Genomic DNA, 12,838 nt, shown 5'->3' with positions numbered 1-12,838 from the left:
CCATTTTATCTTTAATTTCTTGATTTAGTTTTTTATTTACCCTATGCATGTATGGGACTTTGCGTAAAGTTGCGTCTTTTTAAAATATGCCTTAACTCTCTGGACTTGTCCTTGCTGAAGGACAAACCAACCTACTGATGCATTGATATTCTATTTTAAAATAAATAAATATATTAACATAGACAAATGAGCCTCATAATCTTTCAAAAATCAGCCTGAGGGATAAATCCTGTCATTGTGCCATTGAACAATCTCCATCACAACTATTTACAGCAAAAATACAGAGCAATAATTAACAAGCTCTGATGTTTAGCAACATTTTATTTTGATGTTAATAATTATTGCTATGCCACAACAGGTATTCTTGTTAGCTTTTGCCGGCTTTGTAAGTTTGTGAGTTTGTGGGTTTGTGAGTGGGAGTGCACCAGGCGTCGTTTACCTCTTTGACATCTCAAGATGTAAATAATAAATAAAATTTACTATTATTGTTATTATTACCCAAGGCATCATTCATGCAAGGGCCACTACTTGCATCTTGTCGTAATAAAAAATACATTTATGATAATTGTCACGTGTACGTTTACTGTCAAATGTTCCACATCCACATGTAGCTCATGTCTGAAAAATGTGTTTAATTTGTTAATCACGTTTTAGGAGGGGCTGTGGGAAGAATCGTTGCCTTACAATCACAAAGTTGATGGTCTGATTCCAGCTTCCTCCTCTGCCATATGTCTCTGTGCCCCTGGGCAAGGCAATTAGCACCACGTTGCCCACTGCTCTGCAGATCTCTGTGCTGCTATTGTGCATAAAATGGCAACGAAGTGAAAGTCAGTTAGAGCCAAGTGCGCGAGCGTGTCAGTATTTACTGTGAAGGTCAAATCTGAATCGAGTCAAAACTGTTGGGGAAAAAAAAATATTTTTCTTGATTTGTTTTTTCTTTTCTTTATAGACTTTCAACATGGTAACATCAATAAGTGGCATTAATAACCTGTCCCTGCAAAAAAAAAAAAGACAGTTTGAAATATAATTTAACACGTATAGATCCAGTTAGTACATTTAAATACAAGCAAAAATACAATTTATTTTACTAACTTTATCGCTACATCGTTGGATGTTTTCAAATCAAGGACAGTACGTCAGACAGCGTTACTTGCTAAGGACAAAGCGGCCGTCGTTTTGTATGTAAGCGTTCTAGCCACAGGCAATCTGCGAAGGGTTTTTTTTTTTAAAGGCCTTTATTCTGTTACCAAGAGGGAAATTTACTACTCGTTTATAGTATTTTACAGTATGTTTTTTCACCTAACAGACATAAAGTGAGACCATGTCTATGTCTAGAGTATTTGGGCAACAGCTGATGGATCTGGAGGGATTTATTTATGCTTAGTCATCCATGCTGTGTGCAATGTTTGCTTTATTTCCATATGCAGCACACTTTAGCTGCAGCCTCAGGACTCTGCTCTATGTCTTTGTTCATAAACTGCTGTTCAAAAAAGGAGAAAGAAACTCCTTAAACAAAGTTGAACAATTGTTTTTAGAGTAAATACTGCATATTGCATCTACCACATGAAAATTACTGGTTACTTCTGCAAACAAGATTCCCACTCCCGAGTTTCTCTAAGATCTGTTGTCTACGCAGCCAGGATCTGATATCGGAAGTATGATTTTTTAATGTTTAAGGAGTATTTCAAGCAGGCTGCCGTGCCATGAGGTCGGCACTAAAAATGGAAAGCTAATTTGGACATCAGTTCCAACAAGTCTACCCAGGATGCATTGGCAGGGTTTTAAGTGTGATGCATGACTTTAATTCCGTTAGTGGAATGTGGTCGGAGATGTGGCTGAAAGGGAAGCGAGGCCGGAGAGGAGGGGAAGGGACAAATGTGGAGGGAATAAAGACAGAAAGAGGCTGGAGGAAAGAGGGGCGGAGGGCGGCGGTGGGGATTGTGAGAAGGGAGGTGGCGCAGGAGGGGGGTCGCATTCCTCCACATTCCCTTTTGGACGGATTCTGGATGGACGAGGGCCAGCGGAGAGGGAAGTAAGGTGGAAGGCTGGAGGAGAGAAGAGGGATGGAGTGGGCAGGAGAGGAGGGGCCAGAGTGGCTTTTGTCTGCTTCCCACGTTTCAAAGCCAGTCTTGAAAAATGAATAGACAGAGGAAAATCAATTGCATGACCTTCACAGAGAGGAAAGACAGAAGGAGAGATTGAGAGAGCGACGGAGGAAGAAAGATGGAGGAGAAGCAGAGTATGGAAGGAGTAAACAAAAAGGAAAGGCTAAAGGCAGGAAGAGTAAAATGACCCTTGATGTACATTCCTGTTGTGTGTGTTTGTGACTCTGTGTGCATGTCTGCGTGCGCATTCAAGGACTTGTTGAAATAATTTATATTTCAATAACACTTTATTGAATAAATTTTGCTTTGGGGGACACTTTTCCTCTATTTCCTGCTTTTTATAAATGTCCCATTGTAACGTAAGCCAGATTTATTTCAACCAAAACCTTTTCTAATATTTCTGGGGTTATTGAGAGCACAGAAAAGCATCAGCATCAATAACCCATTAGTGGTTCCTACAGAGATCTAAGATTAAAATTAAAGTTTCATTTTTATCCATTTTCCCCTTTGACTTTATGTTCAGAAAAAACGTTTTCTAAAAGAGAAACAATCTGGAAAGAAAAACGGCTTCTAAGATATTTTTAAATAATTTCTTCGAATTCAGTAAGTTACATGGACTAAGATGACTGTGTTCAAACAATTTTATGATATTGTAATAACTTTCTATGGTTAATGTGGTATACTTCGTGGTGTATCTGAAGGAAAACATCTTAAACACACTGCTTCCCATTGTGATGTCACGGAGAAATCTTAAAAAATCATCCAAGAAATCTGAAAGAGGATTGGTAATCTCCAGATGTTGCAAATCCTGCGACACAATGTCTAGGTACCTGAAGGTGCAAAGTTCATAATAAACAGCGTGAGGATGTCGCATCATTATCATGTTCAGGAGGAAAATGGGGATAGATTATTTTAGTAATTGATTATGCTGACGATTAATCCAAAATGAACATAAAAAGCCCGATTGGAGTTTGTAAAGGAACGTAATTTCTGGAGAAGTGTCAAACACAGAAATCAAAATTTCTGTGTTTGGCTGTGACGGCCGCTGTTAAATTTGGAGGACTGACTAAGTATTAAATAACAATTAATAATAATTAATTATTGTTGACAATTTACAATAATTCCCAATTTATTGTGAGAGCTTTATAGAAAGGTATCCAAAACATTTGAACCACATCGTGTGGCTTAGAGGCATTTCTGCCAAATCGTGATGTGAATTTCTGACGTAGAAGAAAGTGAAGGCAAAACAACTTCTTTAAGATGCTTTGGAAACCTCTTAGCAGTTCTAGTTGAAAAATGAACATGTCTATGTGACTAGACAAATTATATATTTCCATTTATAAATCAGATCTGTTGGTTCTCAAAAAATCATTGAAACGCCATTTGTTGATTTTCCCAATATAAATAAACTGAAGTGAAGCTGAATCTAGAATGTGAGCAGACGTTTTGTGTCTTTTTTATACAGTAAGTGAAACGGTTTAAGTTGTCCAGTAATTTTAATGGTTTCAAACAGCTTATTAGATAAATGTTGATTTGAACATAACTTATATATATAACTGCATAATTTGAAGCAGTTTAGTGTGTGTTTGTGTGCATGATGAAATAATTTGGCGTTGGATTGAAATCTTCAATTAAAAGTAAAAATTCTTTGGAGAAATCAAACTTCAGCTTCAGGCTACATATTTCCATCTGTGTGACATGTCTCATTAAGAAGCTTCCCAGGCAAATTAAAAGAAAAATATTCTACTTTTAGGACCATTTGTCCCTTTTACTTTACCGACATAACATTTTTAAGAGAACGGATTCATAACAAGTTGCATAATAAGCCCAAATCAGACTGAAATAAAGGACCACCCACAGCATTAAAAAAATGGAGATGAATAAAAGTAAAACTGGATGTCTTGTTTTGACACCAGATGTACAAGGTTGCACAGTGTTGCAACTCATTCAGTTTACTTTTTTCTCCTTTTAAGCAATTTAGACATTTAAGCATTCAAACATGGTTATAAAAGATGAGATGTGAGGTTCAGAAGCTGAATCACATGGTTAATTCGTTTGATTTCTCCCTAAACTCACAAACAGATACTCTTTTATATTGACTCATAATAGTGTTACTATTATATAAAAAAACTGAAATGACAAACTAGAAACAGATGTGATTCAGTGCAAATCACCCAAATGTGGTGATTGAAAAAGATATACTAGTTAGTCTGCAACTAATAGTTGATTATTCTGACGATTAATCGATTTGTAGGATAAAGAAATTGGCCACTTAAGCCATTTTTTACTAGAAAGGCACTCACAGATGCAAATGAGCAAATAATTAAATTATTCTTTTAAATAAGAAAATAAAAATGTTATAATATAGCTTTCTTGTAGGGCCCTTTAGTGTTTCCCTTAGCAAAGGATGCATCTGCTTACTAATCTGTCGATTATTTTTTGATTAATAAATGAATAGCAAAAGGTACTTAATAGGAGACGTTTCAATTAATAGAATTTGAATCAAGTGAAGATAAAAAAAATCCCATTTGAGAAGTTTTAGGTTGAAAATATTTACAAAGATTCTTCATCTTAATTGCAAAATGTATGTATTTTTTTTATATACAGTTTTGACTTAATTATTGCTCTATACATCGTTTCAGCCTTAATATTGTGTAAATTTGTGTGTAAAATAATTCTTATATAGTCTGACCCATAAACGCTGATACCGATGCATTGATGCTGGGCAAATAAAGGCATTCAATGATATCCGTAGAAGGACAACGTGGTGAAAACTCGAGAGTAAAGCACAGGTTTTCACAGTTTGCACGTCTTAAATGAAGCAGAAAAAGAAAACAACAGCGCAGCAGCTGGAGAATCCCCTCGTCTTTACAAGGTACAGTACAGTGACAACTCACTGGCAGCAACAGGGCTGGCTGAAGTGCTTTACTGTCTCCACCAGTAAGGTCAAACACACCTCTCTGTTGCTGCCCACACTGACGACATTGACTTTCATGCCGTCTCCTCTTACCTCCCTGCGTCTCCCCCAGCCTCTTCAAGATGTCCCTGCGTCTGCCTCCCCCCTAATTCACAGTGTTTAAAGCAGCCGGGGCTTTTAAGGGAAGTTAATTGCACTCAAATTATGTTCGACCGCAAACGGAGCGAGGGAGTGATTGAGAAGGGACCGAGAGATAGAGGGGAAGGAGGGAGGAATGGATGGCGGAGTGAGAAGATAATTGTGCCAGAGAAAGACGCCACGATTAGGGTCACTTTCTCTCACTCGCTCTGTCAGGCGGCCCGGAACGTCACATTTGGGTTGCGGTAAACAGCGAGACATGTGATCAGAACTATTCGCCTCCGGAGAAAAAGACGAGTAAGGGGACGGAGAGAAAATGAACGATTAGATTATTATATGCTTTGTTCCAGTAGTAACTTCCTAACCTGGTTGGAAACGGTTTACGCTACGACAGAAGGAAGAAAAAAAAGGTGTGTACATGTGTTCACGTTGGTCGAGTGTGTGTTCAGGCGCATGCGCTGCCGATCCTCGTGGACTTAACTGGGACTAAATTATGTATTAGACAGCGATCTAATGAAAATCCTTCAAATTTTTCATTCAGTCATTCAAATCTTCTTCTCGTGGAGCACCGGGGAGACCCCGAGAATTGACCTGCGAGTCAGACTATAATTAACGTGTCCAATCACACCCCGACCCTTTCTGTCTCCTATTCCCACAATGAAATTAAACCTCAGAGCCGAGTCCTGGGGAGCTAATGAAAGGGGAGTGTGACAGAACGATCAAAGATCCCGCCTGTTCTCGCCGGTCTACGTCCAGGTCTGCACACAAAGGTGTTTCCTGTAGATTTACATAGCCAGAAGTACAAAACATATAAAAGGGGGCCACCTTAAGACATTTATTATGATTTAAGCTCTCATTTCTAAAAGTAATTTGACCATTATACCAATTCCTTTGATTGCTTGGACAGAGTTGGACAAAAAATTTTCTTAAGACATCGGTTTCTGCATTTCAGCTGTGGGAACCTTTTCCACGACTGAATCCCGGACTAAATCACACATAAGCAGATAGAAATCTGCCTTGAAAACAGCCCTGCTAAGCAGGTGCAACTGTTGAGGTGAACCCTGAATAAAAATGTGAGCTTCGCTGTGGGAGAATGTCTAACCTTTGTCACTGGTTGATGAGATGAGATTCTCATTCAGTACCTGAAGAGAACCCACATATACACACATGCAAAACTCCACGGAGCATTAAAAGTACCCTTCAAAAATAACAAACTTTAAACATAGTTTTTATTAAGCCCACATTTTGATATTGAATATATTTTTCAGTGACTTTATGTAGTATTCTATAATATTAAATGTTGTGTTTTCATCTGCCTGTAAGCGGAAAATCATCATAATTAACAAAAATAGACTTGAAAAAATCAGTCTGTATGTACTTAGCATGTTTCATTTATTGAACAAGTTACTGAAATTATTGAACATTTCCTCTACGGTAAATGACGGTAGAGGCCTGAATGGTATCCACATAACAAACCTCCAAAAAGATACTTTAGTTTACTAGTTTTACTGGTAAATTCATCTTATCTGTTTGAGTTTGAGCTAATTTTGTTCCTAGACAATCATAAACGTGGCCATAACTTTTCACACAGAAGTCTGATTGAAGTCACGTTTAGTTTGTAGTATGAATGACCACGCCAAAAAATCTGATCTCAACAAAAAATTGAAGTTGAGCATCACGGCCTGCTGAATGAAGGTAGGCTAAGGTTGTTTTCGCACCTGATAATTTGGTAGACTCGTTTCGATTTCAAACGACCAGCTACTACATTTTCAGCTGGTACAGTTCGCTTTCACACTGCAGTCAAACAGACAAAACCCTTTGAAACACCTGTTCACCTCTTCATCTGTGTGGTGGTGCTGTATCAAGAACCACTGAAGGAAATGGCAAGAAAACATCTGAAGAAGACACTGAGAGCAACTTCCTTCTTCACCAAATGTAAACAAAAATGAAGTGGTGTGAGATTTCAGTGGTTGTAGGATTTCTCTTCTGTCTTTGGTATCAGACCAGGAGCCATTTCTCCTGCTAGTGCTGAACTCACGCATTTGTTGTTTGTATTTACGCAGAATATCCGGCGTTATAGTCCGCTTCTTACTTTTGGAGCGGTCTCTGGTCCACTTGGCGTTCACATATGCATTCGAATTGCACCCAACCTATGTTTTTAGGAGGACCAGAGTTTGCTTGTTTGGTCTGCATCAGAGTTTGATTGCTTGTTCACAGCTGTTCTCTAAGACTACATTTTAGAGTTTAATAGTAAAAAATCAGTTTGAAACTTCTTATGAAAAGGAGCCCAGTAATTTTTACTGTGTAATAACTCAGTAGTTACTGTGTAATTACTGAGTTATTACTGTATAACTCAGTAATACATCTGTTCAAATGGGTTCATGTTCAAGGGTTCCAGTCAACATGTTGGTGGCATGCAAAGGATAAAAAAAGTTTAACTTACTACAGACTTAGACTACATATTTTCTTCATGTATTGGGTTTTTCTCAATTTTAATTCCTGCTGGTTTGATATTTGAGTTCAAGGTCAGACGTTTTTCATTGACTTCTAGCTCTATGATAAAATACAGTGCAAACAAACAAGCATGTCTTCGCTCCTGACCTGATGCGAGGAGATAAGAAAATGGATCAATAAATACTATAAGGACTATCTACTCATTAACTGAGAATATGAACAGTAAAAAATATAATTGTAAAAAAAACAAGCTGGAGTTGGTGTTTTACCATTTCACCGTTTTGTACTTTTTCCACATTTGTATCTGGCTTTTTGGGAATAACAAGAATAAGTCTGCTGAGGAATATTTTGTATGAAACATGTATCAGCTCATACCTGACTGCAGCTCTGTGCACCTGGCAACTGAACTCCGCCAATTCTCAGCTTGAACCAACCTGAGTGATGACAGTCAGAAACTCGAAGAGCAAATCTTTTTTCAATCAGTGAACACGCCCATAATTTACCACTGTCTGGTTGAGCTAATGACAGCCAACACCCTTTAGTGCGGAAGTTTTTATTGGGGGAAGGAGACCGTCTATCGACAAGGGGCTTTTATTTGTAAGAATACACAGAGAGTCGGACAAATCCCCTGCGCACAGACGTATAGGTTCACAGCACCACTACAGAAGGATCTTTGTTCTCGGGGTGAGATACCAACACTGCTGTGAGTTCACACATGTGTGCAAGAACACACACACACCAGGTCCAGTGTTTTGGTTTCCTGGCCAGCCCTATTGTGCCATGGCAGTCTGTAATAAATGGTCCTCTGTGTATTTGTCCGCAAGCGTGAGTGTGTGCGTGCGCGTGTGTGTATGGGTGTAACTCATCTGTCAGCCCTGCCGGCCTCTTGTCACTTCCAACGTTTCCTTCTCCCCGCTGACGCTACTCAGCGCAACTGATCACCCACCATCACCTTCACCCCTTCAGGGATCTGTGGCCTCAAAGTCGACACACTCGCACCATTCCGGGCATTTTATGCACCGACTCAGATCAGGAAGCGTGTGTCTGTGTGATGCATTGTTTGAATCTATTCTTATGTAGTCACGAATAACCCAGCGCTGCAGCTCCAGCTCTGCCCCAGATGGGAGCCGGACAGGCGGGGAGGAGAGGCTCGATGGGCTCCTCCAAACACCCCCTCTCTGTCCGCAAAGCAACTGACTAGGCTGAAGGGTCCCAGCACCCAGACCCCCTTTCACAGTCCTGAATGGACTTGCCTTATTTATATTCACACTCTGTTACACAGAGGGGACCCCAATCTCACAATGCCACAGTGGCTTTGTCCAGCAACTCTGTATTTATGTGTGTGAGAGAGTTTGCGTGCGTGTGTGTGTGTGTGTGTGTAGGGGGCTATTTGTGTTGTTTAATCGCAGGTCATGCTGTGTGTATTCCTTAAATGTGTGTGTGTTAGTGGTTGTGTGTGTTTCTGCTGCATATCTGTGTGTTTATGTGTTCTGAGTCTCCCTCTGTGTTCAGTTGTAACCCAGAGCAGTGCTTTCATTTTCCTGTCATAACGCTTATTGATTTCTCTCAGCCTTGCAGCAACACACACACGCACACACACACACACACACACACGCACTCACGCATACAGTTATCCGATGATCCTTAAAGCCATGCATACATACACTCTCACACACACATGCACACATGCAGACTCACATGTACACAATCATATGCACACTCACATTCACAGTTTGTCTCTGCTACGTAGGGAATGTTGTGTTCTAAAGCATCCCTGTTGGAGTGAGATTAGTTTTCACATATGGTCCCCACCATGTGAGAATGTGAGTGTGTGTGTGCACAGTCGCAGGTGCTCACACACCAGATCCTCCTGCCACACACTCTTTCTGACATAAAACAATAAAGATGCCTGATTGCTAAATTAATCTTCCACGTCACCACAGCCTTCCCCGTCGCCACGTTTGCTTTGGAGAAAGTGATCACTCTCGCCTTATTTAGTGTTTTCTCATTTTCCCTCCCCTCTCACTGCTCTTCTTGCACCTATCCCCCCCCCCACTCCGCTCCTCCACCTAACCACCTCCAACTCTATTTGTATTGTAATTGCCTTGGTAAACAGCACCACTTTGGCACTGAAGCAGCTCTGATAGCTTGTATTTGGGATGCATTAAGGGTTGTGATGCAGACACTATATATGTGTGCGTGTGTGTGTGTCTGGCAGAGATCGAGTGGTGTGCCTCACACACCACTTTCGCCACCTTTTTTTCAGGGTTGATTCCTCTCTAATCAGATGGAAATTATTTTTACAAATTGCAGGTTTTTACAATTGCAGGTGAACCAATTCTTACATTCAACTGTAAGAGAAAACTTTAAGTTGAGATGTGTTTGCTTGGATATAAAAATAAATGTTTGTTTTTTATTTGCTTTTACACATACATCATGTGTAACGTCTAACAAATTCACAAGGATTTCATGCGTTCTGACAGAAGACCAACTAGAGCAGGGGTGCTCAATACGTCGATCGCGATCGACCAGTCGATCGCGGAAAGGTTTTGAGTCGATCTCGGCAGGTGACAAACTGAACGCCATCAGGACGCTGAGTCCAGCACTTCCTCTTCTGATAGGCTTATCAAAAATATTCACTAAGATCCTAAACGTTTGTAGCTTCATTAAAAAAGAATAATTATAAAAAGTCAACGAAACATGTTAAAATTAATAATCTCAGTAATTATTGTTTCAACAAGGTGTTGCTCAATTCTGTGCGTTTTGGTTCCATTAACAACAACAAAAAAAAAGCGACTCAAAGACCGACTGACGAACAGAGCAGGAGTTTAAATTAGCTACTCAACCACCACTGTGTTCATGAGAGGCTTATTAATAATCGAGAAATAAATATCAAGCCTGGAAACCTGATATCGTAACGGACTGAATGTTGTGTTTTTAATGTAATCTTTGCTCGGCTTGCGGGGCGCAGGCGGTTGCCACGGCAACGGGTGTGCTTAAMCGACAAAGAGACCGAGAGTAAAAAGGTAGGAGATGTTTYCAGTTGATAGTCTGTTCGGGTTGTTTTACCTTTTTTTACCTTTGCTGTGGCTCATTACACCTGCTGTAGTTTCTGAACATTCAATAAACGACAAAATTGGACTAATTACCTCATTCGTTTGTGATCATACGTCATAACAAACATCAAATAGGACAAATATATTTCATTAAGTTTTAACAAATTCTACTGCGATAATTATGTGATTAAATTAATTATATCCCGACTTCAGAAGATTTGCCTTTACCCTTACTGGGCTCTTTGGTTCCTCCTATCAGTCTGTAGTTTCTCATATTGAGAAAAATCTAATTTCAGATCTACCATGACTGACTGACACCTGCTGGCATCAGGTTTGCAACCAGCTTCTGACTGAGAAACCAGTAACCAGAGACCAGTAACCAGAAACCATTGACCAGTGACCAGAAACCAGTAACCTGCTCCCAGTGTCAGAATCTCACTGAGGAAGAAACTGGATTAGGTTTTCTGTCACTTTATTATTTCTGCTATAACTGATGTATATTCGCATATAAAATAAGTCTATAGAGTTTAATTTGCAATTTTTATGTCTTTGTGTCATGAGGTAGATCTCAGGCGGCGGGTGAGAGAAAAAGTAGATCTTGGTCTCAAAAAGTTTGGGCACCCCTGAACTAGAGAGTATGCTGCTGGGAAATTTTAAAGATATCACTATTCAGATTCCCAGAAAACAACTAAGAAAAGGTCTGACTTGAGAGTTATTTATAAAATATTCAGTTAGGTTAAGGCATTAAAGCACAGTTCTGGCTTTTTTGGTTTTACTGATATTTTAACAGAATACATGAAAGTCTCTGCAGTGGAATCATGTGGTTTGAACTTCGTTTTATTCACAGCTTTTCACTCGCTTAGACTAAATTTGTGATCATAACGGGTAACGGATCTCTGGCAAAAGAAAAGGGATGAAAGTAGTTGTTGGACTTTCTGCTGTTTTGATCAGAAGTTCACTAGAGTTCTTGACGATTATAAAAGAAGTTTATAAATCGCGTAACTTTATTGACTCAGTAAAGTTAACCATCACTCGCTTTTTGTGATAAAACAGAAACTTGCCAATGTTTTTATCTGTCAGCATCACGTTTTAAAATACTGTTTACAACAGTCCAAACATGACGAGATGATTCTCAGGCATTTGTGAACCGATTCTTATCATTAACATGTATTTTGTTTTTTACACTGACCGGTCACATATCCATTTGTTTGTTAACATAGTCACTCACATGCAACCCGATCCACAGTCTACGTGGTGAAGACGACTTTGCCGAAGTTCAAAGTGAGCATAAAATTAAGGATGAAAGGAGATTTAAGTGACTTTGAATGTAAGGTGGTTGTTGGGGCCTGACAGCCTGGACAGAGTATTTTTAAATACTGCTGATCGTCCAGGATTTCCACACAGTGTCATCTCTCTGCAGATAATCTGGTGTCTAAGAAGGAATGGTTGGAAAAGAGAACATATCCATTGCGTTGCTGTTGTGTAGATGGTCATGCCAGAGTTCAGAGGTGCACTGCAGGTAGCTAACTTCACTCTAACTAATCACACTAGAGCCACATTCACCCATTAACACTGACTACTGCACACACATTCATGCACCAACCTGTGTATCGGTGTATAAGTGTTTGCCACTTCAAGCGTCAAGCATGCAGATGTGAGTGAATCTCCATCAGCGCAGAGAGAGGGTTTTTATTGTGTAGCAAATTGCTGCAATATTTTCGCATTGGTCTTAAGTAACTTTTAAAGCAGTGCTGCACAGTTGTTATATGTTGACATGTATAGAAACTTTCAGGAAGGTTCGTTTTGTCAGAGACAACAATCCGTATTCTTCAAGATTAAATGGTGATGCTGATGAAGTGATTTGCTCAAAGCTGTGCATCTTCATATACCACAGAAAGCAAGACAGATATAAAACGGTCATCATGAAAAAATCATTTTCCAGGCCTGCTTCATTAAACAACATGATGTGTCCAAGCATATTCAGCCACATTACCTCTTTGATATTGCTCTATGTCTGTGGTTTATATTTTTAAACCACGGGCCACAGCGTTTGGATATACAGCATTATTTACAATTAAATACAATTTAATTGTCTTCTTACAGTCACCTTAGGGTTCATGTTGCCTGTCATTTTTACTCAGGAGTTTGTATTTTCAAGTTGTATATAT

The 12,838-nt window shown here is 39.4% G+C and overlaps 1 protein-coding gene across 11 annotated transcripts in view; it reads left to right on the top strand.

Annotated features, from left to right (window-relative positions):
• Window positions 1-12,838, top strand: part of npas1 (neuronal PAS domain protein 1) — a 94,260-nt gene that overhangs the window by 55,405 nt on the left and 26,017 nt on the right. Inside the window, exons 1-3 of one of the 11 annotated variants that reach the window (XM_017308357.1) lie at window positions 10,605-10,640; window positions 11,891-11,951; window positions 12,091-12,189. The exons of 6 other annotated variants lie outside the window; for them this stretch is intronic. Coding sequence is in view for 2 of the 5 variants with exons in the window: in XM_017308356.1 (XP_017163845.1) it covers window positions 11,308-11,368; window positions 12,091-12,189 (160 nt within the window). In the remaining 3 variants the exon portion in view is untranslated. Of the gene's footprint in view, window positions 1-10,599; window positions 10,641-11,242; window positions 11,369-11,890; window positions 11,998-12,090; window positions 12,190-12,838 lie in introns of those variants that run through there. 4 more of the 11 variants (XM_008425737.2, XM_008425738.1, XM_017308356.1 and 1 more) reach the window with 4 other exon arrangements.

Source organism: Poecilia reticulata, linkage group LG13, assembly GCF_000633615.1.
Source record: "Poecilia reticulata strain Guanapo linkage group LG13, Guppy_female_1.0+MT, whole genome shotgun sequence".
NCBI classification, from domain to species: domain Eukaryota; kingdom Metazoa; phylum Chordata; class Actinopteri; order Cyprinodontiformes; family Poeciliidae; genus Poecilia; species Poecilia reticulata.
The sequence above is the reverse complement of the archived record's forward strand: the minus strand, read 5'-3'. Positions and strand labels throughout refer to the sequence as shown.